Source organism: Pogona vitticeps, chromosome 2 (assembly GCF_051106095.1).
Source record: "Pogona vitticeps strain Pit_001003342236 chromosome 2, PviZW2.1, whole genome shotgun sequence".
NCBI lineage: Eukaryota > Metazoa > Chordata > Lepidosauria > Squamata > Agamidae > Pogona > Pogona vitticeps.
Genome location: NC_135784.1, coordinates 175,384,174 through 175,406,245, shown reverse-complemented (window position 1 = coordinate 175,406,245; position 22,072 = coordinate 175,384,174). Strand labels below are relative to the sequence as shown.

The 22,072-nt window shown below is 45.4% G+C and overlaps 1 protein-coding gene across 1 annotated transcript; it reads right to left on the bottom strand.

The window, feature by feature from the left end:
• Nucleotides 1-1,043: 1,043 nt before the first annotated feature.
• Nucleotides 1,044-21,823, bottom strand: CFP (complement factor properdin). The gene is made up of 10 exons (XM_020797726.3): nucleotides 20,843-21,823; nucleotides 18,076-18,220; nucleotides 16,597-16,763; nucleotides 8,469-8,639; nucleotides 7,083-7,280; nucleotides 6,122-6,295; nucleotides 4,946-5,140; nucleotides 4,126-4,237; nucleotides 2,448-2,590; nucleotides 1,044-1,308 (listed from the first exon to the last, which is right to left on the bottom strand). The coding sequence occupies exons 1-10, from the start codon at nucleotides 21,084-21,086 to the stop codon at nucleotides 1,304-1,306; spliced, it is 1,554 nt and encodes a 517-aa protein (XP_020653385.3). The 5' UTR covers nucleotides 21,087-21,823; the 3' UTR covers nucleotides 1,044-1,303.
• Between the last annotated feature and the right edge of the window lie 249 nt (nucleotides 21,824-22,072).

The following is a 22,072-nucleotide window of genomic DNA, read 5'->3' as shown; positions in this document are numbered from 1 at the left end:
CAGTAGAAAAACACCCAGGGGAATAAGATTAATGCTCAAATGTCTTGCATTATCATTGATCTGGAGGCAGGAGCTGATCATCCCTGCCAGCACTTGAGTTGGGAGAGCTTTCCATATTCTCTATAGAAAATGGTGCTGGCAATTAAAAGGCCTATGTTCACCAACATGGCTGCATAGGACTGGGAGCCATGTGCAAGCAGAGAAGGCAATTGCATTTAAATGCAATTCAGAGCAATTGCATTTTCCTTTTAAGGTAGCTTCAGAAAAGAATTATGCCTGAGAAGTGGGCTGGATATGGGCAACCTGAGCTTGAGGAGAGGCAGTGCTCCACTTGTCTCCACTGAATGAATCTGTTTCCTTTCCGAAGGAGTATACAGAGACATCGTCAGAATCATCATCATTTTAGAACTGGAGAGCTGGAAGAAAATCTATGGATCCTTGAGCCAAGCCCATGTCAAGGAACTACAGTGGGGAATTGAACTCCCAACATCAGACTCTGTAGCCAGAGATATAAACCCACTGAGCTAATTTAGTTTCCTTGCATTAGAGTGGTTGGGTTATGCTTCATTTTGTCTTCTCACCTCCTATAGAGATACAGGGAAGATGATGAAATTTTCTTCTTGTCTTTCTCCTACCTTCCTCAGATGGAAGGGTGACATCAAGTAAAAAGAACAGCTAGAACCCTGAGGTGGACAGGCTGTATCCAGATTGCAGGTTGGGACTGGAACACTCCCCAGTACAGAATTCTTACAAATAAATGCACGTAAATATAAATGCAGGCACATATAGGTGAATAGCCAATGCATCAGAAAGCTGGAGGACAAAGGCAAAGTTTCATCACAATTGGTTTGAATTGATCAAAGCTGTCCTGCAGGACTTACCAGAATTCACGTCTGCACTGAAGTTTTAAAATTCATGCCCCCAAAACCACTAAAAATTGTGGTTTTCCCATGAGGAAAACATTGGATTGATACTCTGTGAAATGTTTTAAAAATGCAAAAATAAGAATCACACAGAAGATCATTTCAAATAATGCAAGGAAGTGAAGGGGAAAAACTGAATATGGAAAAGGTTTATGATTCATTCATATCCCATTACAGTATGGGTAGACACATAATAAACAACACCATTTATTTTACAGATCATTCTCAAGACCACTGCCTTAAAAAGAGCAAGCATGCAATGCAGGGGGAAGGGGTCCCAAGGTCACGGGGAGGCTGAAACCAGCTCGGACCACGGCTCCTCATGCTCCAGTCTGCAGAAGTATCCAGTCCTGAAATTCAGAGTGCCTGCTTGTGCAAAATCAACCTGTGAGAAAAAGCAAAATGAGGTTTAGAGTAAAGAAGGATAGGAACGAGTACAGGAATCCTAGATGTCACCTTGAGGACTTCGCTTTGATTTATTTATTTTTACTAGAACTCAAGAGATGCCCATGAACAAAATGCTTGTTAAAATTTAGAATTAAGACACAAGGGGGTGCCTCTGTGGTTTTTCCTTCCAATACCATAACTGAGTTCATAGTCCTGCCACAGCAATAGCTCCTCTTAGTATAACCACAGCCCCAGCTTTCTGCCATTTTAAATCAACAGCCTAATTTTACAAGCAGTGGGATGGGAGGGGGGGCAGCATTTTATCGTTGCTGTGGTTAACCCACCTTGCTGACCAACTGCACCCCACCCATCCTTCGCCTTTAGCATCTTCCACAGCAAACAAACTTTGTTCTGTGTTGTCAAGTCAGAACCAATGTACAGCAGTCCAAATTAGGGATTTCAAGGTAAGTGAGATACTGTACTTAAGACGTGGCTTTACCAGTGCCAACCCAGCCCATGGGTTTCCATGGCCAAGCTGGGATTCAAACCCAGGTCTCCTGAGTCTTCGTCCATCATTTTATCCAATACACCACCCTGGGTACCTGAGCAGGCTTTATCTCATAGAAACGCTGTCCCACACGCCTCCCGCCATGAGCACATCATCCCTCTACCATCCAAATGGCATCTTTTAAACGGGAACCCACACGGAGAGCGGTGCTTCCCTCTGACACAGGAGTGGGCAAGAGTTCTTGGACCTTCCCCCGCCCATCCTGTCTGGCCTGCCTGGCCAATTGTGAGGGATGATGGGAGAGGCATTCTAAAATCCAGAGGGACCACCATTGCCTACCCCCTACCTTGGTGGTTCCTTAGCTCTCTGTCCAAAATCCCTTGAAGATCCTCAGTCTCAAGGGGGGCTGCGCCCTCACAACCTCCAAAGAATAGCTGCCGCTGCTACCATTTGCCAGAAAGGCAGCCCCACCCCTTCAAGGCTAAACATGCAGCTGTTTTCACATCTTAGCTGTGCTTCCCGAGGCCGCCATTTTTGGCTTGACCCAGAATCAGAAGTGCAATTCATGTGCCCCTTCCCCACTCCCAGCCCCGATCATCACGGGCATTTTATGCCGCTTTTCTCCTCACCTTCTTCACAAGGTGGCACATTTAAACACGGGGCTCGTTCCTCCACCTTCAGGCTCTGCCCCTGCAACTTTTCGCACGAGGGTAATGGCCTCCCCCAAAAGTGGACATCTTGCATCACCCCATTCTCTCCTTCTACCATCATCCTACAGCAGGAAAGAAAGGTTCAGAGCTAAGGGCCAAGTTGGCTCAGGAGGTCCACGCTTTACTCTCCTATCCTCTCCAGTCTGACTTCAGTAGGGCGACGATACCCATTGCTGATAACCCCAGCTGAACCGTGCTCTCACCGCTGGCTGTGCAGACGCCCCTCCCCCACTTTTCTAACCCAAAATTTAAAAATCTATGTGGGGCTTAGCAAATGTAGGGTAAAAAGGATCAAAGTGCTGCAGGATGGCTTTGATCCTGCTTTCTCCCTTTGTGCTAAGCCCCGCATGGCTTAGCAAAAGGAGGGGTAAACGGATCAAAGCAATCCCATGACTGCATAATCATTTTGATCCCTTTCCTTTTTATACAGCCATGGGATTGCTTTGATCCTTCCCCCCTCCTTTTGCTAAGCCCCATGGGACTTAGCAAGCAGAGGGGAAAGCAGGGATCAAAGCAATCCTGCAGCACTTTGATCCCTGCTTTCCTTTTGCTAAGGCTTAGCAAGTGGAGGGAAAAGCAGGGATCAAAGCCCTGCAGGATCACTTTGATCCCTGCTTTCCCCTCTACTTATTTTTTCTCCCCAGCTTACCTCCATGTATAAGACGACCCAATTTTTTGGTCTAAAGATTTTAGACAAAAGTATAGTCTTATACATGGAAAAATACAGTATTAAGGCTGCTTCTGCACCACACCATTTTTGCTGGCTGATTACCTTTTTGTTTGTTATTGTTCTATCCTATGGGATCCTGGGATTCGCAGTCTTGAAAAGAGCTTAACATTCTCTAGCTCTGTAGTTCAAAGAATTTCCTTAGAGTTGTCTGGCAGAGACTTCAAACAACCTCCCTGAACTACCAGCCCCAGAATTCCTGAGGCTAAAGTCAGAGCCATCAAAAGTGGCATGAAAGGACGGTGTGATGCAGGCGTACTCCAGAACGGCTGCCAGCCTGACTCTCCATGTCCTGACTTAAGAACTGGGTGCAGGGGACCTGAAAGACGAAGAGGCCCAGCAAGCAAAGCTCTCTACCCAGGAGTAAGCCTACTGAGCATGGGGAGACTTACTTCTGAGTAAGCCTATGAAGGTCCATGACACAAGCTGAAAGACCTGCTTTTGTTCTGATGCTGTTGAGTTTTCAGTGCATCTAAACGTCCCTGCCACGTAAGGGGATTGCCATGTACAGCTCACATATGGCAGCTAAGGAGACCTACAGAAATCAACTCATGATGGCCTCGAGATCAAGGACAACAAACCTCTTGCACATAGATGACATTTCAGAAAGATCAGGTTGTCACACAAGGGTAAGAAAGCTACAAATTTCTTCTCAGCAGTTGGCTCTGGAAGGCTTCCATCATACTGTACAGTACTTGATTCTTTGCTGGGGAGAAAATGTGGCTCCTGTCCTCTTTTCCAGCCACCAAGTAGCAGGATGATGACTCATTTCCCTTAACAGGCCATCCTCCACTGCCTTTGAAGGAAACGCCTTACCTCCCCCGCCCCACTTCCAACCCAAACCCTTCCCTTCCCTCATTTCAGACTCACGGGTAATTTGGATACTGTGGCTTGCAATCTCTCTGGCGCATTTTCACGGGGTTTGGCCCACACGGTGGCTCACAGAGGCTCCAAGGACTCCAGTTTGACCAGGATCCTGGCACTAAGAGAAGAAGGAGCAGCCGTATGGATCAAAACAGAAGGCTTTACATCCTAGAGGTCTTCCACTTCCGCCTGCAATGAAGCAGACAGTCGTGGGCGGAGCCTTGGATGACAAGGTCAGCAGGGGCCAAAAGTGGGCATTTATATTCACATGCACACACAGGCATTCACCCCAAGAGAGACCCTTTCCTTCCTTCCTTCCTTCCTTCCTTCCTTCCTTCCTTCCTTCCTTCCTTCCTTCCTTCCTTCCTTCCTTCCTTCCTTCCTTCCTTCCTTCCTTCCTTCCTTCCTTCCTTCCTTCCTTCCCTCCCTCCCTCCCTCCCTCCCTCCCTCCCTCCTTCCCTCCCTCCCTCCCTCCCTCCTTCCTTCCTTCCTTCCTTCCTTCCTTCCTTCCTTCCTTCCTTCCTTCCTTCCTTCCTTCCTTCGTTTGTTCCTTCCTTCCTTCCTTCCTTCCTTCCTTCCTTCCTTCCTTCCTTCCTTCCTTCCTTCCTTCCTTCCTTCCTTCCTTCCTCCCTCCCTCCCTCCCTCCCTCCTTCCCTCCCTCCCTTCCCACAGAGAGGGAGGCAGGCAAGCAGACATACACTGATATACAGAAGGAAAGAAGCAAGGCACAAGTATGCAGTCCAGGGGCAACTAGAGCATGAGATGGTGCAGTGTCCCATTTGCCGTAACCAGCCCACCTCCGTCACGCATGGCACACAATACTCACAACTACAAAACTCGATATTGTAGCAAGTCCTTGATTCACTGATTTTTCCGTCACAAGATTTGCCATTGTGGGCCTTCCCAACGCATCTCCGCCTCCTGCTCTGAAGCCCAGGAATCTCTTGACAATGGATGCCCGTTCCTAAGCCAAGCCATTCACATTTGCCCCAGTTAGACCATGCCAGCCACCGTCCGTCCACTGTGGGAATAGTTTCAAAACAAGGGTCAGGAAAATTGGTCAGCATAGAGAAGGGGTGACAGTGCACTTGGTCGCCAAAAGCTGAGATGTTCTTGGACTATAACTCCCAGAAATCCTAGCTAACACGGCTAGTGGTGAAGGCTTCTGGGAGTATGAGTCCAAGAACATCTGGGGACCCAAGATTGGAAACCACTGATACATATACAAACAACTGAATCAAGACCGGTTTAAGTAAGATCTATTGACTGAATGAGTCTGCATTAATTTGGGATTGACAACTGGATTTATGTCCATCTGTCCTGGGCAGAGGAGGGCTGCAGGAGAGGTCTGCCAGGGCAGGGCTGTCATTAACACACGCCATCTCAACCATGCCACTGTAGGCAAAAAGTGCGGAAGAAAACACATTGTCTGTCATCCCTCTACGTTCTCCCATTGCCTTTGATGGGAGTAATCGGGCTGTGCCAGCTCCTAATCTCTCACAACTCCACCTGCGAGAGAGACTTAGTCGGGAAGGTGGGGCACAAGGGGCTCCAGGATCCTGTAGGCATCTGGCAGCTCCAGCGCAGACGCTCCCAACCTTTCAGTTCCACCGCCAGCTTGGCATCCCCAGGGGGAGTCTGGGAGAAGGGGAGAACACAGAGAAGTTCCCAGAATGCCCCAGCCAGCATGGCCAATGGTGGTGGTGGTGCTTGGGGAATCCTAGGAGTCATAATCCCAAAAGGTAACCTTCCTTCCCAAGCTCTGGCAGATAAAGAGGTCCAGAACATCTAGGAGCTCCTGGGCATTGGTTTGCTCCCCTAATAAGCCTCCTCAGCTCCAGCAATGGAGTGGTGGCGGGAGGGACACCACGTACCTCAGCAACAAGCTGACCAACCTTTTCTCTGTGCGTGATCTTCTGTGCTCAGGGGGTGTCCCCTCTTTCCCTCACCCGAGGAACTCACCAGAGCTGCCCCCTCTCTTCTCCAACTCCCTTTCCCCTACCTGGGCAAGGCTGTCCAGTGACACAGGGACGATGGCGGACGTCTTCCCCCTGACACTTCATCCCGCCATGCTTTGGTGCAGGGTTGTCACACTGGCGCTTCTCCACCACGCGTCCGACCCCACAGGTCACTGAGCAGGGACTGGTAACCTTCCAGCTGCCCCAGTTGCCGTTCTCTGCGTCGCAACACAAAGTTGGGGAGAGAAAACAGAGGAGGAAGTGAACGCTTGCAAGAGATCAGCCCACCAGTCCTTTCCCATCCCATCCCACCGGCTTGTTCAGAAGGGGGCTCCCAAGGAAGCCGGCAGGCCCCTCTTCCTGTTCCCTCGGCTGCCGAGGTCTGCCTTACCCAGCACCTTTGCCTTCTTCAACCTGCATGACAGCCTTTTAAGACGGCATGGACTGCCAACACCATCTTCCCCAACTACTAATGTGGCCAACAGGGACGGTGGGAGCTGTCATGTACAACTCAAGCTTGGAAAGTTACTTTTTAAAGGTAATTAGTTGTTACCACTTTGGTATTGAAAACAGGAGCTAACTACAGGTAACGTCTTTAGGGACATTCATGAAATTAAACGATATGAGTAGTGCTGGCTCAAGAGCTTCCCTACCGGAGGTTGATTGACAACCCAGCATCCAAATTCTTTTAGCACGTGAGAACGGAAACCTTACAAGCACCTCTTCCCTCCCCTCGTGGTAAAAATACAGTAATCACTAATTCCGTAACTAACCATTTACTCCCCTTTCGTGATACCTTGCTGCTGGAGGCAGCCTCCTCCCTAAGTATACCTACCGATAGGGCCGGCCACCAGATACGAGACATTAAGAATCATGGTCTCTGGCCTTTTATTTATTTAATATTTTCCAGAAGTGAAAACAAGTAAGGATTGGAGCTTGCTGAGGTCATTGCCCATGAGAAGGCACAGGGGCTAAGTGGTGGCTGCATAACCCAGTTCTCCTTACGTGGACAATAGGGCAGTCCCACGCACTCCTGGTGGTCTAGGTCACTTCCTTGACAATGGTTGCCAGGCGGGGCTGTGGAAGGGGAAGGGTTGTTGCACAGACGACGACGGCGCTTCTGGGGCTTTTGGCCCGAGCCTTCAAGAGTGCAGGTGGCAGGGCAGGACTCCCAGTTTCCCCAGTTTCCCCAGTTCCCATGGGCTACATGAGAAGAGAAGAGAGTAAAAAAAGAGAGAGTTATTTTTTCCAAAGTTTGGTCCATCTCAGTTATAACGCCCTCCATTGATCCCTGACCGACTCCTCTTCACTTGATCTGAGGATCCATGCACTGCAGCTGCTCCACCCCTTTTTCAATCCACGGCGCTGCTCTGTCTTCCCTGTTTCCCCCAATATACTCCCATTCCCCACTCTTTTGTCCATCCCTCTCAGCTCCTTTCAGAAAAGCATACTGATGGAAATATGAGACCTTACAATGTAATACTCCAGAGCTATCACTCTTAACAAAGAAATGGCTCCTTTTAAAGACTTTGCTTCTCATTTTTCATTTTGCAGTAAAGCAGACATTTTTAAAAAGAGCAGATCATGGACATGTGTTTAATTTATATCTTTTGGAATTAACACTGACCCTCTTCAATTTATCAGTTAAAGTTTCAGGCCAGTATCCTATCTGGAAAACAGATGCAATAATAGCATAAGTGTTCCCAGCCAGCCAGCCAGCCAGCCAGCCAGCCAGCCAGCCAGCCAGCCAGCCAGCCAGCCAGCCTACACACACACACACACACACACACACACACGCACACACACACACACACCATAGGCCCCCTTGTCTTGCACGCATGCACACACACACACACACACACACACACACACACACACACACACACACACACACCATAGGCCCCCTTGTCTTGCAATCAGTCTTATAAACACTGACATGGCTGCCCTTCTGCTCTGCTTTTCTTGAATAAACTACTTGCCGTAGTTTATTAACATACTTCAGAGTGGGAATCATGCAGCTGCCAGCATGTTCTTATGCTACAACTCCCATTTTACATCACCCTCAGCCACACTGACCAGAAATAGCAGAAACTGTCATCCAGCAACAACTTCAAGAGTCTACTTCTAGTATATATAGTAAAGTCCATACCCAATCTGCCCTTATCAAAGCTTGGAAAAATTACATGTTGGCACTAAAGTTCTCAGAATCCCCCTGCAAAGTGAAGGATTCTGGGACCTTGAGTGTTTCCAAGTTCTAGCTCTTACCTGTTTTTTGACCTTCCTTCCCCCCAACTTGCTCATCTTCCCCCAACAACTCACGCCACCCATTTTCCCAGTAGGCCGCCCACCAACCCCGTGCCCTTCCCTAGTCCTGTGGCTGCCCAGACGTACTTGGGCAGATCTGCCGAGTGTCACATGGCTGTCTCTCTTCACCGTTTCCTTCGCAGGTGCCTCCACATACCGGTGCCGGGCTGGTGCAGGTTCGCTTCCGGGTCTGCACCCCTTTGAGGCAGGTCACTGAGCAATGGCTCCAGGCGCTCCAAGCTGACCAGCCACCAGGCACTGCGGTGGGGGGGGGGGAGAGAAAGCTGATATCAAAATGACTTCATCTTCCCCATAACTGTGAGTTGACTCTTCTCAACCCTTTCAGGAGACATCCCTAGCCAAAAGCTGCTATTTCCTTTTGGGAAAGACCTATCAGTGAAGAACATATATAAAAGGAAATGATAGAGATAAAATTAGTTCTCCCCTAGGTCAAGAGGAGGAGGAGGAGGATGTGCCATTAAATCAATTCTGATTTATGGCAACCCTTGGCAGGATTTTCTAGGTAGATGGTACTCAAATATTGTTTACCACAGCTGGTGGTGGAGACTCTGGGGAGTTTTAGTCCAAGAACATCTGGGGATCCAAGGTTGGGAACCACTGCTCTAAGACTATGCAGCTTGCCCAAAATTACACAGGCTGGTTCTATTTGCAGGAGGCTCAGAGGGGAATTGAACTTCTGGCCTCTCGCTCTGCAGCCAGATGTCTAACTCACTGAGCTATCTAGCCAGCTATTAATTATGTGCCATCAACTTGATTCTGATTTACAGCAACCCCTTTAAAAAAAAAAAGAATACTCGGACTGATTTCCCGTTCCCTTCTTCTGGGAGCACTCTGTATCCATGCATCTCAGCCAGGGCTACATAGACGTGCTCTTCTCCCAGAAGCTACAGTGGGGAATTGACTCCCCACCAATTACTCCCAATTCCCTAAGCTATTCAGTCAGCCGGGTCAGGATGAAGCCATTTTTATTCACCCGTGGGCCACAGGTTTGTACTAACAGTTTCAAACAGGGATAGAGATCATTGGTTTACAGATGACTGCAGGCAAAAGGTGATGGGGGTGGATATACCCGTGTATTAGTTATTCTTATTGTAAATACTGAAATTGGGCTGGGCAACTCTACCTCTTCTTCCTTCTTTGTTCTTTCAGGTTCCTCCCGTCTCCTCCACGCTACCGGTTTTTCAAAGCTGATATAGTTAGCATGTTGCTGTTAGCTACCGTAGTCAATACTACTAAGAGGGCAATGGGAGTTGTAACTCAAAATGTCTGGAAGGCCACACATCATACCCAGACCCACACACATGCCCCAGGTGTGTTTGTTTACCATCAGTTTTCCTCAAGGGGGGAACACTGTCCTCTCATTCTGACCCATTACTGAGCTAGTAAAACATGTAGCCATATATGCAGAACATGCCCTTCTCTGTAAATCCAACACTGAGGGATTCCTCTGAACTGTATCCCCCTACACTCATTGAACGGCCTTCCCTGCAGAAGCGCTATAAATATTTGGGGTAAATAACGATGGTTGGCTAGATAGCTCCTTGATTTAGGCATATGGCTGCAAAGCTGGATTCCCCACTGTGCCTCCTGGGGAAAATGCCAGCCTGTGTAGCCTTGGGCAAGCGGCACAGTCCTAGGATGACCCCGAAAGAAGGGAATGGGAAACCACTTCTGAGTCTCCTCTACCTAGAGAACTCTGAATAGGGTCACCACAAATCAGAACTGACTTGACGACACGTTATGAAGTAATGATGAGATCACCCATCTCCCTATAGAGGCACCATGGTGAAGTGGTGGGACTGGGAAGTTGAACATTTCCATCTCTAGTTCCCAATGAGTCATGAAGAGTCTTGAGAGGGGGGCACACACTCGGCCAATCAATTTCTCCCTCTCAGTCTGATCTGCCTCACAGGGTTGTTGTTCTGAAAATTCAGTGGGGAAGAGAAGAGCCATGTAGCTCATGGAGGCAAAGACAGGTCATAAATATAACTGATTAATAAATATTTACTCTGGTGGTCCTGTGACACCCAGATCTAAAAGCCGGCAAGAAAATTGGAAAACTGCTTTCTTCTTGTGGGCTGTGTTTCTACGCACAAGGCCAGTATGGCATACTCACAGAATGAGGATTATAGAAATCTTGCTGGCTTCTGTAATCAGTGAGCTATATTAGACAGGAATATGATCAAACAGCTGTGTCTGGATAGAGCCGACTTTGCAAAATACACCCATCTCTCATCAAGAGAGAGAGTGAGAGGGAGTGTTTTGGCTGTTCATGGAAGATGAAACCTCAGAAGTTAGCTCATCTGTTCAAAAGACAGAGAGCTGGAGTTATTAGGAGAGATGAAAGCTAAAGACTTGGTTCATATATTTAAATCAAAGTAATACAGACTTGAGCTTACGGGGAAAGTGGTTTCAGTATGGTTACAAGAATCCACAGTCATTGCAAATCAGAGAAGATCACAGTGATAATAAAATATATGCAAGGAGAATAACTACAGCCATGATCAGAGGGCTAGAATGTGGAAGCCTAAATCCACTTGCTAGTCTCTGCTAGTGTACACCCACTAAATCCATGGGAACTTGCAGGTTCTCTTTGGGGACTAGCACACAGATCAAGACCTGAAAATCTGGGTTGGAGGAGGGAGGTGCCCGAGAAACAACTGGATCAACACCTTAACTGGATCTAGCAGTCCCTAAAGAGTCCCAGAATGAAAGCTACTAAAAGAGGAATAAGTATTAAGGAAGCATGTACAGTAATTTAAAACTGTGGGGGTGCCATTCCCAAGGTTGCTAAACTGTTGGCTTAGTCTACAGTAGAGGGCAAACCCATCATCCTGGATGATGTCTCAGCTGCTTCTGAGGGGCATGGCTGCCCACCATTCTTCTTTCTCATAGGTGCTAGAGAGCTTGCACAGGACCTTTCCTTAGGCAAATCATAATGACTTGAGGTAACCATAGTCCTATCTGAACTCTGTCAACTATCTGTATACTGTCAACTGTAAGGTTAATAAAAGCACAGTCCTCCTGGAGGCAGGGCAGAGAAGACTTCTCACTCTGCTTCCTCAGACTAGTCGCCCATCAGGAGCACTTCGTGTATGGCTTACTTCTTTAACTTCTATCTCTAACAGACTATTTGCTATCCTAATTATCTAGTGATCATCACAAAGCCCATCAGCCTTCTCATTTCGTGACTTCAACAAAAACAACAGCAACAGCAGCAGCATAGAGGATTTAACACAGTTTGGAAGAGGATAGAAAATAACTGGAGAGAAAATATATAACTGATAAGAATATAAGAATATTAGCAAAAATGCGAGCAGAAACAGAGTTACAAAATATGGAAGTGGGGAAAGAATATACAGAGGAATTTAACCTATTGAAAAAGGAATAGTTTAAATTTAGTAATAAGAATTCAATATTGTTGGCCAAAGCCACACACAAACACAAACTGTGGAAATGAATTGGGGGAGCTAAGGATGAAAATGGTAAGAACTGTGACTTAATGAAAGGAAAACTGGATGTATTTTATAGATTTTTTTTTTCCTAAGTAGTATATGGGCAAACAACTTCTGTTGAATAAAATTGGAGTATATGTATGAGAAAAAAATGTTAGGAATAAATTACAACAGATGTATAGGGATTTGATGGAAAAGGAAGAGATGGAATACTTCATCAATAAATTAAAAGTAGGAAAGGCTCCCAGGATAGTAGTGAGGTTTTCGGGCTTTTGTGGGTGTGAAGGGTGCTGAAGCCAGGGCCTGGTTTTCAAAATGTTCCATGCAGAAGTTGGCTTTTACAGGCCCTGGCTTTGGCACCCCTCACACCCACAGTCCGGTTCCGATACATGGATGACACCTTCGCAATTTGGTACCACGTTGAAAAAAACTGGAAGAATTTCTAAACCATCTTAACAGCATCCACCCAAATATTCAATTCACCATGGAAAAAGAAATAGAGGGCCAACTCCCTTTCCTAGGTGTCATGGTTATACGCAAAACTAACCTCCTATTGGGACACAAGGTCTACAGAAAACCCACCCACACAGACCTATACAAAAACTCCAACCACCACCCACGACAGAAAAGAGGTATAATCAAAGCACTGGTAGACCGTGCAAATAGGAACTGTGAAGCCCAATTTCTCAGCACCGAACTCAACCATCTGAACTGGGCCCTACAGGCGAATGGCTATTCCAAGAATGAAATCAAAAGAGCCATCGAACCAAGAAATTAACACCAAACTGAAGAGGAAAAACAGCCACCCACAAATAAAGCATTTCTGCCATACATCAAAGGAGTCATAGACTGCATGGGGAAACTTTTGAAAAAACACAACCTAAAAACAGTATTCAGACACACCACAAAAATACAACAAATGTTATGGTCAGCAAAGGACAAAGGGGACCCTCTCACCACTGCAGGAGTATACCGGATACCTTGCAGTTGTGGACAGGTATATATTGGAACCACAAAATGCAGCATTCACACCAGAATCAAAGAACATGAGAGACGCTACAGACTAAAACAATCAGAAAAATCATCAGTAGCTGAACATGCCCTAAAACAAGCCGGACATGAAATTCTATTTCAAAATACTGAAGTACTGGACAACACTAGCAATCATTATGTTAGACTGCATAGGGAAGCCATTGAAATCCATAAACATCAACAGAACTTCAACAAAAAGGAAGAAGGCCTAAAATTAAACATGGCCTGGCTCCCAATAATGAAAAATACAGCCTGCAAAAAGTCAACAAACTCTACCCAGCCACAGGGACCAGGGATCATTGCACAAAAAAGACCAGCTAACCACACCCATCAATCACAGTGACAGATAATCTCCCCACTCCTTATCACAACAAAAACAAACTGATCACCCTATCTCTTGAAAAGGACAAAAGCTATCTAACAAACTGCTACAGAGCATGGACAGAGTTCCTACTCCAGTCCTCTGAAGATCCCGGCAACAGACACTGGCAAAATGCCCCTAGTGCTTATATAGACCTATTTCCTTAATAAACCAAGATGCAAAATATTTTACAGCAATATTAGCAAACAGAATGCACAATTTTATTGCTAAATATATTAAAGTGGATCAAAGTGGTTTTATAGTAGGGAGACAGATGGCAGATTTGACTAAAAGGGGCATTAAATGCAACAGATGTTATAAGTAAACAAAAATTAGAAGCATGTATAATAGCACTGGCTATTTTTAAAGCCTTTGATTGTGTGGAACGGCCGACAATAGACATGTTGACAGAGATATTAGAATTTCGAACACAAATTAAAGGTATATAGTAAATCAATTACATTCATAAGATTTTGCAATGGTGAGAGGGAATGATGGTTCCTCAGAGCAACTGTCCCTAGGCTGAGGTACTAGACAAGGAGGTCCCTTCTCCCTGATACTGTTTGATTTAGTTATAGAAGTCTGAGTGAACAGTATTAGGAATACATTATAATAAGAGGTATAGGTTTTGAGAATAAAACTGAGATTAGTTTATTTGCTGATGAGACTTCATTAACAACAGAAGATCCACTTAAGATTATAGATTGGATCAAATACATAAAATGGTAGTACAACCATGTTCATATGTCTACAAGGTTCTGTTTGTAGTTTTATTGGGACCATATTTCCCTTCTCTACACAACAGCTCCCAGGCATTCTTAAAAACCTGCTGTTAATGGTTGTGTGAACACCTCCACAATAGAGTTTTGACACCAAGGAGGGTTACAGTACGAAGAAGGGAAAGACAGTCCCAATATAGCTACAAGTGGAGCCTTAATTTTACCTCACATAGACTTCATATGAACAAGGTTGTGTTACCACTTTATGAAAAGCCAAAGGGCCACTGCAAAACCATTCTCCGGAGGGAATCAGCGAAAGACTGTCCAAGAAAAAGATTTTGCTGCTTGGGTTGTGTTATTTTTATTCTACAATTCACTCCATACATGATGTGACTGCTTTGGCCTCCAGATGTATATCAGCAAAATAGAGCATTTCCCACCCACCAACCAGAGTCAAAAACGGAGAGGCTGACTGACCAAGATTAACCACAAATTTAAATTACAATGAATTACATAGAGAGAGGAATTCATACAAAGTGGTACAAGGTTCTAGGTCTTAAAAGCATGATCCTGCTACTGCTTGTTTCTGAATGGCTTCAGTATGTCATTGTATTCCTTCTTTCTAAAAGTAGGTTTTTTGGCTCAGGGAAAAAGTGGGTGTGGATGGAACCTGTGGTGTCAATTATGTCACAATGACACCTCTCCTCTTCTTTTACAGGTTCTGTTTGTAAGACCCAGGTGGGCAAATTGTGCCCTGTGAACCTCATCCAGCCCCAGAGGCATTTCTATGCCTCCCAAGGCCACCCGAGGGCCCCCCACTGTTTTAAAAAAAGAAAGAATAATTTTTGAAAGAGGAAGGCTATTCCCACTCCTCCAAGAATAGTGGTACTCATCTAGGGATCTTGGGGGTGTCTCTAAGCCACCCCCAAGCAACCCCTAAAGCATCAGAACAACATACATTTTAGCAGCTCCTGCTCTGCTGTTTTTAAATGACATGGCCGATTTAGACGTTTCCAAGCCTCACGTGACCTCCGCGAGCTCTGGCAGCTGAAATCCGGCTTCCAAGGCCACCGAAGTTGTTGTTCCCACCCACCAACCCTGCCCTGTGTAAGGGAGCCCATGTTGCACTTTAAGGATCAGACTCAAATAGAAGCATTGACAGCCTACTTAAAGCAAGTTTTGGGGACAGGCAAAACTGGCAACTAACCTTGACAGAACACACTCCTAGACTTGGAACATTCTACAGCCAAAAGTGTGCTTACAATACCTAGTTGCAAAGATTCAATGCCATTTCAACAACCATGGTTTCGTCCTAGAGAATCTTGGGATCTGTAGCTTGGTGAGGGGCTTCAGATTCTCTGCTGTACTTCAGCAAGAACACACTAAGCTCTCTAGCACACTGGTCCAGGTTCCCTGACAAGCCACAAATCCCAGGGTTCGGTAGGATGGAACCACGCCAGTCAAACCACTATAACTGTGGGATGCAGACAGAACTACTTCATACTCCATATGAAGAATAAGGAACCTACAGTGGTGCCTCGCTAGACAGTTACCCCACATGACAGTTTTTTCGCTGGACATTGACTTTTTGCAATCGCTATAGCGATTCGCAAAACAGTGATTCCTATGGGGGAATTTCACTGGACAATGTTTGGTCCCTGCTTCGCAAACTGATTTTCGCTAGACAACGATTTTGACAGCTCCCTCTGCGCTCGCAAAACGGGTGTTTTCGGGACCTAAGCTTCGCAAGACAGCTATTAAACAGCTGATTGGCGGTTCGCAAAGCGGCTTTCCTAGGGCAGATCTTCGCTAGACAACGACGATTCTTCCCCATTGGAACGCATTAAACAGGTTTCAACGCATTCCAATAGGGAAATGCCTTTCGCTAGACAATGATTTCGCTAAACAGCGATTTCAATGGAACGGATTATCATTGTCTAGCGAGGCACCACTTTGTACTATGATTTTATTGCAAAGGTTTTGAAAAAATATCAGAGTTACTTGTTGTAATGGTTACAGTAGCAAGACTAATATGTGCAAAGAACTGGAAAAGCAACAAACAAATTAATCCTGAAGATTGGTAAATGTGGAGTTTAGCAATTAATGTTAAGTTAACATGTGTAATGAAAATAAGAAGAGGAATGGTAAAGTCTTAACAATTTCAAAGATGTATGGAATTCATACTTGGAATATGTTTTTTTCAAAGGGGAAACACTATAGGACAGCAGAGGAATCAATGTATTTTTGGAGAGGAATGGGGTCAAAAGGGGTATCAACAGATATTGTTGATCACCTAGTCCCAAGGATGAAGGTGGCATGGGTGGGAAATGTTTAGTGTGTATTGTGTGTAGTCACCACTGAGTTTGTATTCTAGTTCTGTCCTTGTTATTTGTAACTTTCCTTTTTATTAGTAATACTGTAATAATAATAAAAGATTTTGTTGCAAAGCTTAGGTAAGTTCCCATTTTAGCCCACAATTTCCAGACTCCCACTCCAGCTAGCATGACCACTTGAAACTGAGCAGGATTTTAAAAAGGCAACTTGTCTAGGTTCTCCTTGGGGTTGCATCGGGCTTCTCCCTAAACCCAAAGAGCAAAACACGCAGTTACAAGAGTCAGGGTGCTCACCCGGACAGCAGTCTTGCAGGAGACAAGAACGCATCTCCCATTCACGTTTGCCTTCCACGCAGTCGCCCTCGTTCACTCCTTGGCACATCCGACTGCGTCGCTGGACCCCTTCCGTGCAGCTCACAGAGCAGGGACTCCATGGAGACCATTCGCTCCACTTTGCCGCACTGTGGAAAGAGGTGTGGGGGGGAAACAGTGAGGGGCAAAGGAGCCGCAGAACAGAAAATGGACCAGCTCATGATGGAACCGCAAATTCCACCCAAGAAATCCCACACAGAAGCCTCCACAGGGTACCCCGGCAATTCACAAAACCCTGTGGGTAAAACAGGTTTACTTTGCTACCCAATGGGTCAAAAACAGGAGTCTTGATTCCAAGTTGAAGCACACGATTCTCCCTGACCATGAAAAATGACTTTTTCTTCTACAATTCCCATAATTCCCAATGGCTATGCTAGTAGAGGACGATGTGTGCTGTAACACACAAAAGTTGGTAAGATCTGTTTAGATTCTTTCGGGTCATCAAGAAGTTGTCTCCTTGGCAGAAACAGGACTGCACCCAAATACTGTACCAACCAGAAATGAAAACACACCCACAGATTTCTCTCCACAGCCAAATAAAATGTTACAAAACTAGAGGAAGCCTTGTTGGTCCTTTGGGGAGAAGAATCTGAAATCCACAATTGGGCATTAGTTTATCACAAAATAACATGCAAGCTTTTGAGTAATTCAGAGTTCTTCATCAGGCTGGATATTAATTAGAATAAGAGAGGAATGGATAAAGAGGAAAGAAAGTGTTGATGGTGTAGCTGCAAATGAGTTTGCATCTCATGAAGAAATAAAAATTATAGTACAGGAAAGCAACCGCATGACAGTTACAACTCTGGAATTATTACCATCCCTCCTATGGGCCACAAATTTCAAATATGAGGAGGGGGCACTGTGACAAATGCCCACATCACTCCTGTCACTCATAGCGGGAGCTCATTTGCATGAGCCTATGAGAGGACTGGAGGGGCGGGATCATTCAGTCAGTCAGAGAAGTGTGGTGCAACGTGTGAAGGAGAGAGGTTGAAGAGCAAAGAGAGATAGATAGTCAGAGAAATAGAACTGATAGTAATAAAGATAAGCTGGTTAAAGTGAATAAATAAAGCAAATGGTGATTGAGTGTGTAACAAAATATATGAGGTTTCAATGATTTTAATTCTGTACAATGATTAAAGAATATCTGTGATTCAGATTCAGCCTAAGAGCTTTTAATAAACAAGTTCTGTTGGCAGCAAGTGAACTTGTTTATTAAAAAGTCCTTTACAGTGTGGATAGGGGAAACAAGCAGGGGACACTGGGTGAACGTCACAGGCACTATCATGGCTGGCTCAAGGACTGGGTGAGATTTGTGGGGTTCTGGAGCAAGAAATGGATGGGTTGTTAAAGAGACAGTGAATGGAGTGGTTAGCGAGATTGGGTCTGTGCTTTACTTACCGGCAGGCACGGCACTGGCCACCAACGGCCTGCCGGAAACCATACTGACGATTGAGACAGCAGTCTTCCAGTCTTACACCCCCTCCAAGCAGGTCACTGCAGGTGCCCGTGGTGTCATCGAACTTTTCATAGCACAGAACATCCTCTGAAATGGGGAAGTCAGTTGAACGGTGGCCGCCACCAGCAGATGGATAGGAATCCCTCCCCTGAAATTCCCAGGAGTTGCCTCTGCCCTCATAGGAGGAGAGCAGCAGCACATGGGTGCAGCCACCATTTAATTCCCCACAATGCCTCTGATATAGAGTAAAAGTTGGATAGAGCTTTTACTGGACACCAGGCCAGCAAATAAAGGCACAGGGAGGATGAAGGGAAGGTTTAGCAAAAAGTCCCTGCCAGGATGCTGAAGGGCATCTTTTGCCCTCTTTTCTGGTGGCCCATTGCCTCGTTTTTGAGGATGCAGAACTGGTCCTTCTGAAAAGCAAACAGGTCCAGGCTACATATTGCATCAGAAGTAGGGCCTGGAAAAGTTCTCTGTTTAAAACGACAGCTTTTGGGGCCTCCTAGCCACCATGGCCACTAGCCAGGCTGCCTGGTGGATTCTCAGTCTGTAGTCAAAAACGCAATTTCCCAGACTCTGTTAAGAAGGTATTTTTAAAAAATTGCTAAGCATCACAGCAAAGAAAAATATGTTGATTATCTAAAACATTCCATCGTTTGTGTTCAGTTCTATATGAAATATATGTACCCTCACATATAATATCATTCATTTGAAAAATGACACACCCAGCTCACTTCTCACACCCGTACTGTTGCAAGTGGCAGGGCTGCTACAGTAGTTATTTACTGTAGTAGTTTAGTTTATGGGTTTACAGCCTTACAGTGTACACTTTTTAAATTTATGGTACATATCTTTCAAGTGGTTGTTTGAGATAGTTTTTAAAGAAAACATGATTTCACATTGTTCTTTTGTCTGAATGTATATAAACATTGCAAATCAATAAAGAAATGCAACCCTTCCTACTGCTCAGATAATGTCAAATAAGCTACTTTAATATAAAACGTTGGCAAGGCTGGTTGTTGTTGTTATGCCCATGTTACAGATGGAAAAGCTGAATGAAGCTGACAGAGAGCAGCTTGCCTAAGGCCACCTAGCAGAACACTGGAGATCTGCACGATTTACCAGTGACCCAGGACGCTAGTATTTTGCCCATGTAGATCTAAATCTTTATTGTACATTCATTCAAACTAAAAGGTAGCAAGTCTCCAACAATTGGCACCACCCATCACGACAGATCACATTTCTATTAGAGCAGGGCCTTCTTAGTAGCATCCCCAGTCTTGTGGAACTCACTTCCAAGGGAAGCTCTTCCTGTTTCCTCCCTGCTGGTTGACCTTGGGAGGTGTCAGCTACAGCACTGGTTCTTAACCTTGGGTTACTCAGGAGTTTTGGACTGCAACTCCCAGAAGCCTTCACCACCAGCTGTCCTGACTGGGGTTTCTGGGAGTTGCAGTTCAAAAGCATCCGAGTAACAAAGGTTAAGAACCACTGAGCTACAGTACAATGCTTGTTATATATAGTTGTTATGTGCTGTTTTGCCTGGTTAGGAGCAGGTTGTTCGTTGTTTGTTCCATTTTAGTTTCTTGCTCCCCATGTATCTGCTGACCAGAAGTGGATACTGCTTATGTAGACAGAATGGTGTGACCCAGGCAGAAGACAGAAATTTTATTATTTATTTTGTTTTATTCCTATCCAGATTTTTCTTCCAATTCAAGAAAACAGTTTGGAGCCACATGAGCTATCAATGGGCTTCACAAAACCCCAATGTTTGCAGATGTAGAAGAAGAAAATCACCCAGTGTGGGGAATGGAACAGCTGAATCCTCCCTACATCTGTCCAATGAGGACGGAACACGCTCAGTGGCCATAGAAAATTGCTTGACGATGAAGGTGCTACAACAACTGGCCCTTCAATGAGCTATGAATAATGACATGTTGAAATTAATGTCTTCAATTATAAGGATTTCCCACCTGCCCGATATGGTCTCTTTTCTGGATGAGAGTACGGTAAGTGTCTGCTGAAACTACATACATGACAGACCAAATTCTCCTAATGGGCAATTTCTTTTTATGAACCAGTAAATAATTTCCATACCCATGAGAATCTTTTGATCACATAATAGGCAATCATTCTGTCATTTAGCTGTGACATCTCAAATTGTTGGAAATTATATGCAAATACCTTTCACTCTGGGTGTTAAACCACACTCTTCACTCCTGCAGGCTCCCACTCCATTCCTACAAGCTTGGTGAACCACTTTACACATAACCTAGATATGCTCGATAGATAATTCTGGGGGGGGGGGAGCTACAGTGGTTAACATCAGCGTGAAAGGCAGATGTTCAACAGGCAAAGCACCGATCTTTCATTCTGGGGAACAGATCCTACTCACTCAACTTTTGCTGTTTCACAGCTGTTAAAAAGCACAGGAGGCCTTTCAACAGAAATTAAAAAGCAGCAAGCCAGCAGAAGCTGATATAACGGCTCCCACCTTCTAGAAATCAGATTTGTTCCTGTGCCTCTAAGTATTGAAGTTTAATAGTTGTTGCTAGCAAAAAAACCCAAAAAAAACAAAACAGAAATCAAGCAGATCCTGTTTTTCCAAGCAATGGAGTATAGGGCATTCTTATTTGAATTTTTGTCTGATGGTATCTAAAGGTTAGGTGCAACCCCGAAGGGGGAAAAAAGTCTTCCCTCTCCCCTCTTTACCTGCAAGCGTCTCCAGGTGTCCAGAACACCAGAATACCACCAGGAGGAACGGGAACAGATTCGCCCAAGGGACAGCCATGGTTGCCTCTGGAGGAAACAGAGGCACTGTGTGGCAAGGCTGACAGCAGGAAGGGTTTAAGGGGAACAAGAAGAGTTGGTGTGATGATGGGGGGGGGGGGGGGAAGTCCCAGGGCCAGCCCCTTGTGCAACAATCCTGCTGACTCAACCCTTGTGGGTGGGACATTGCTAGATGTAGGACTTCCCCTTTGGGAAACTCTTCAGTCCACTCTGTTAAGAGTCAAGGGGTGAAGGGCTGAAATTTGTAAGAATAAAAAGGGCACCTTGCAGAGGTGGGAAAGTACTTTCTCCTTCTCCCCCCCCCCCTCACCCTTTCTTTTAGGAACTAGAAGTACCAGAATAGCTCAACCGGCATGATCCACGGCAATGCTGGCTGGCTCATTCTGGGAGCTGGACAAACCTCATCTGCAGCCTAAGGAGGAGGATGAAATACCTTGAAGCAATTTATTATTTTTTTTAAGCAGACTGTCCAGCCTCAAATACAGTGACCACCCTTCACTGACCCCACCCTTAAAAGAAAAATGAAAAGCCCAAAACAAAGTGTGCTTCGCTTCACAGGCATCGGTAGCTCTTGTTTGTTCAGTGCTGAAACCTTTTGTATGTGGAACCAGAGCACACTCAATCCTTCTATAACAAACACGTGACACGTGACTATTTTTTTTTTTTTTGCTCGTTTTTCCAAATGCATGCTGATCAATTTTCCAAATGCAGGATTTCCCCCTACTCCGTATGTTGTGTCCAACTGGGCAATTTTTAAAAATTGCTGGAAGAGAACAATCTCAAGTTCGGAGGGCAATGTGTATGTGCTCGTACAACGTGCACTATATATGGGGCAAATTGGTTGGCCCAAGACAACCGTGAAAGTTAGGAAACATGTCAGCGACAACACGGCAGCAGCCAGCCAGGCTCCCCCATTCTTTGCTCTCCCCGACTGCCTTACATTCTCTCTCAAACACAGATGTATCCCATTCCTCTGTTTATCATTTCTAACTCTTTCTCATACACCTTGCAAATCCTACAGTTTCCCTACATTTAAACTTACACCTTGCAAATTGTCATCTACTCTAATATCACCCAGATTACTTTTTCTGCCTCTTCACCATTCACGCTTCTTCCTGTTTCATGCTGGGCCTCCCAAGTATCCAGAGATTA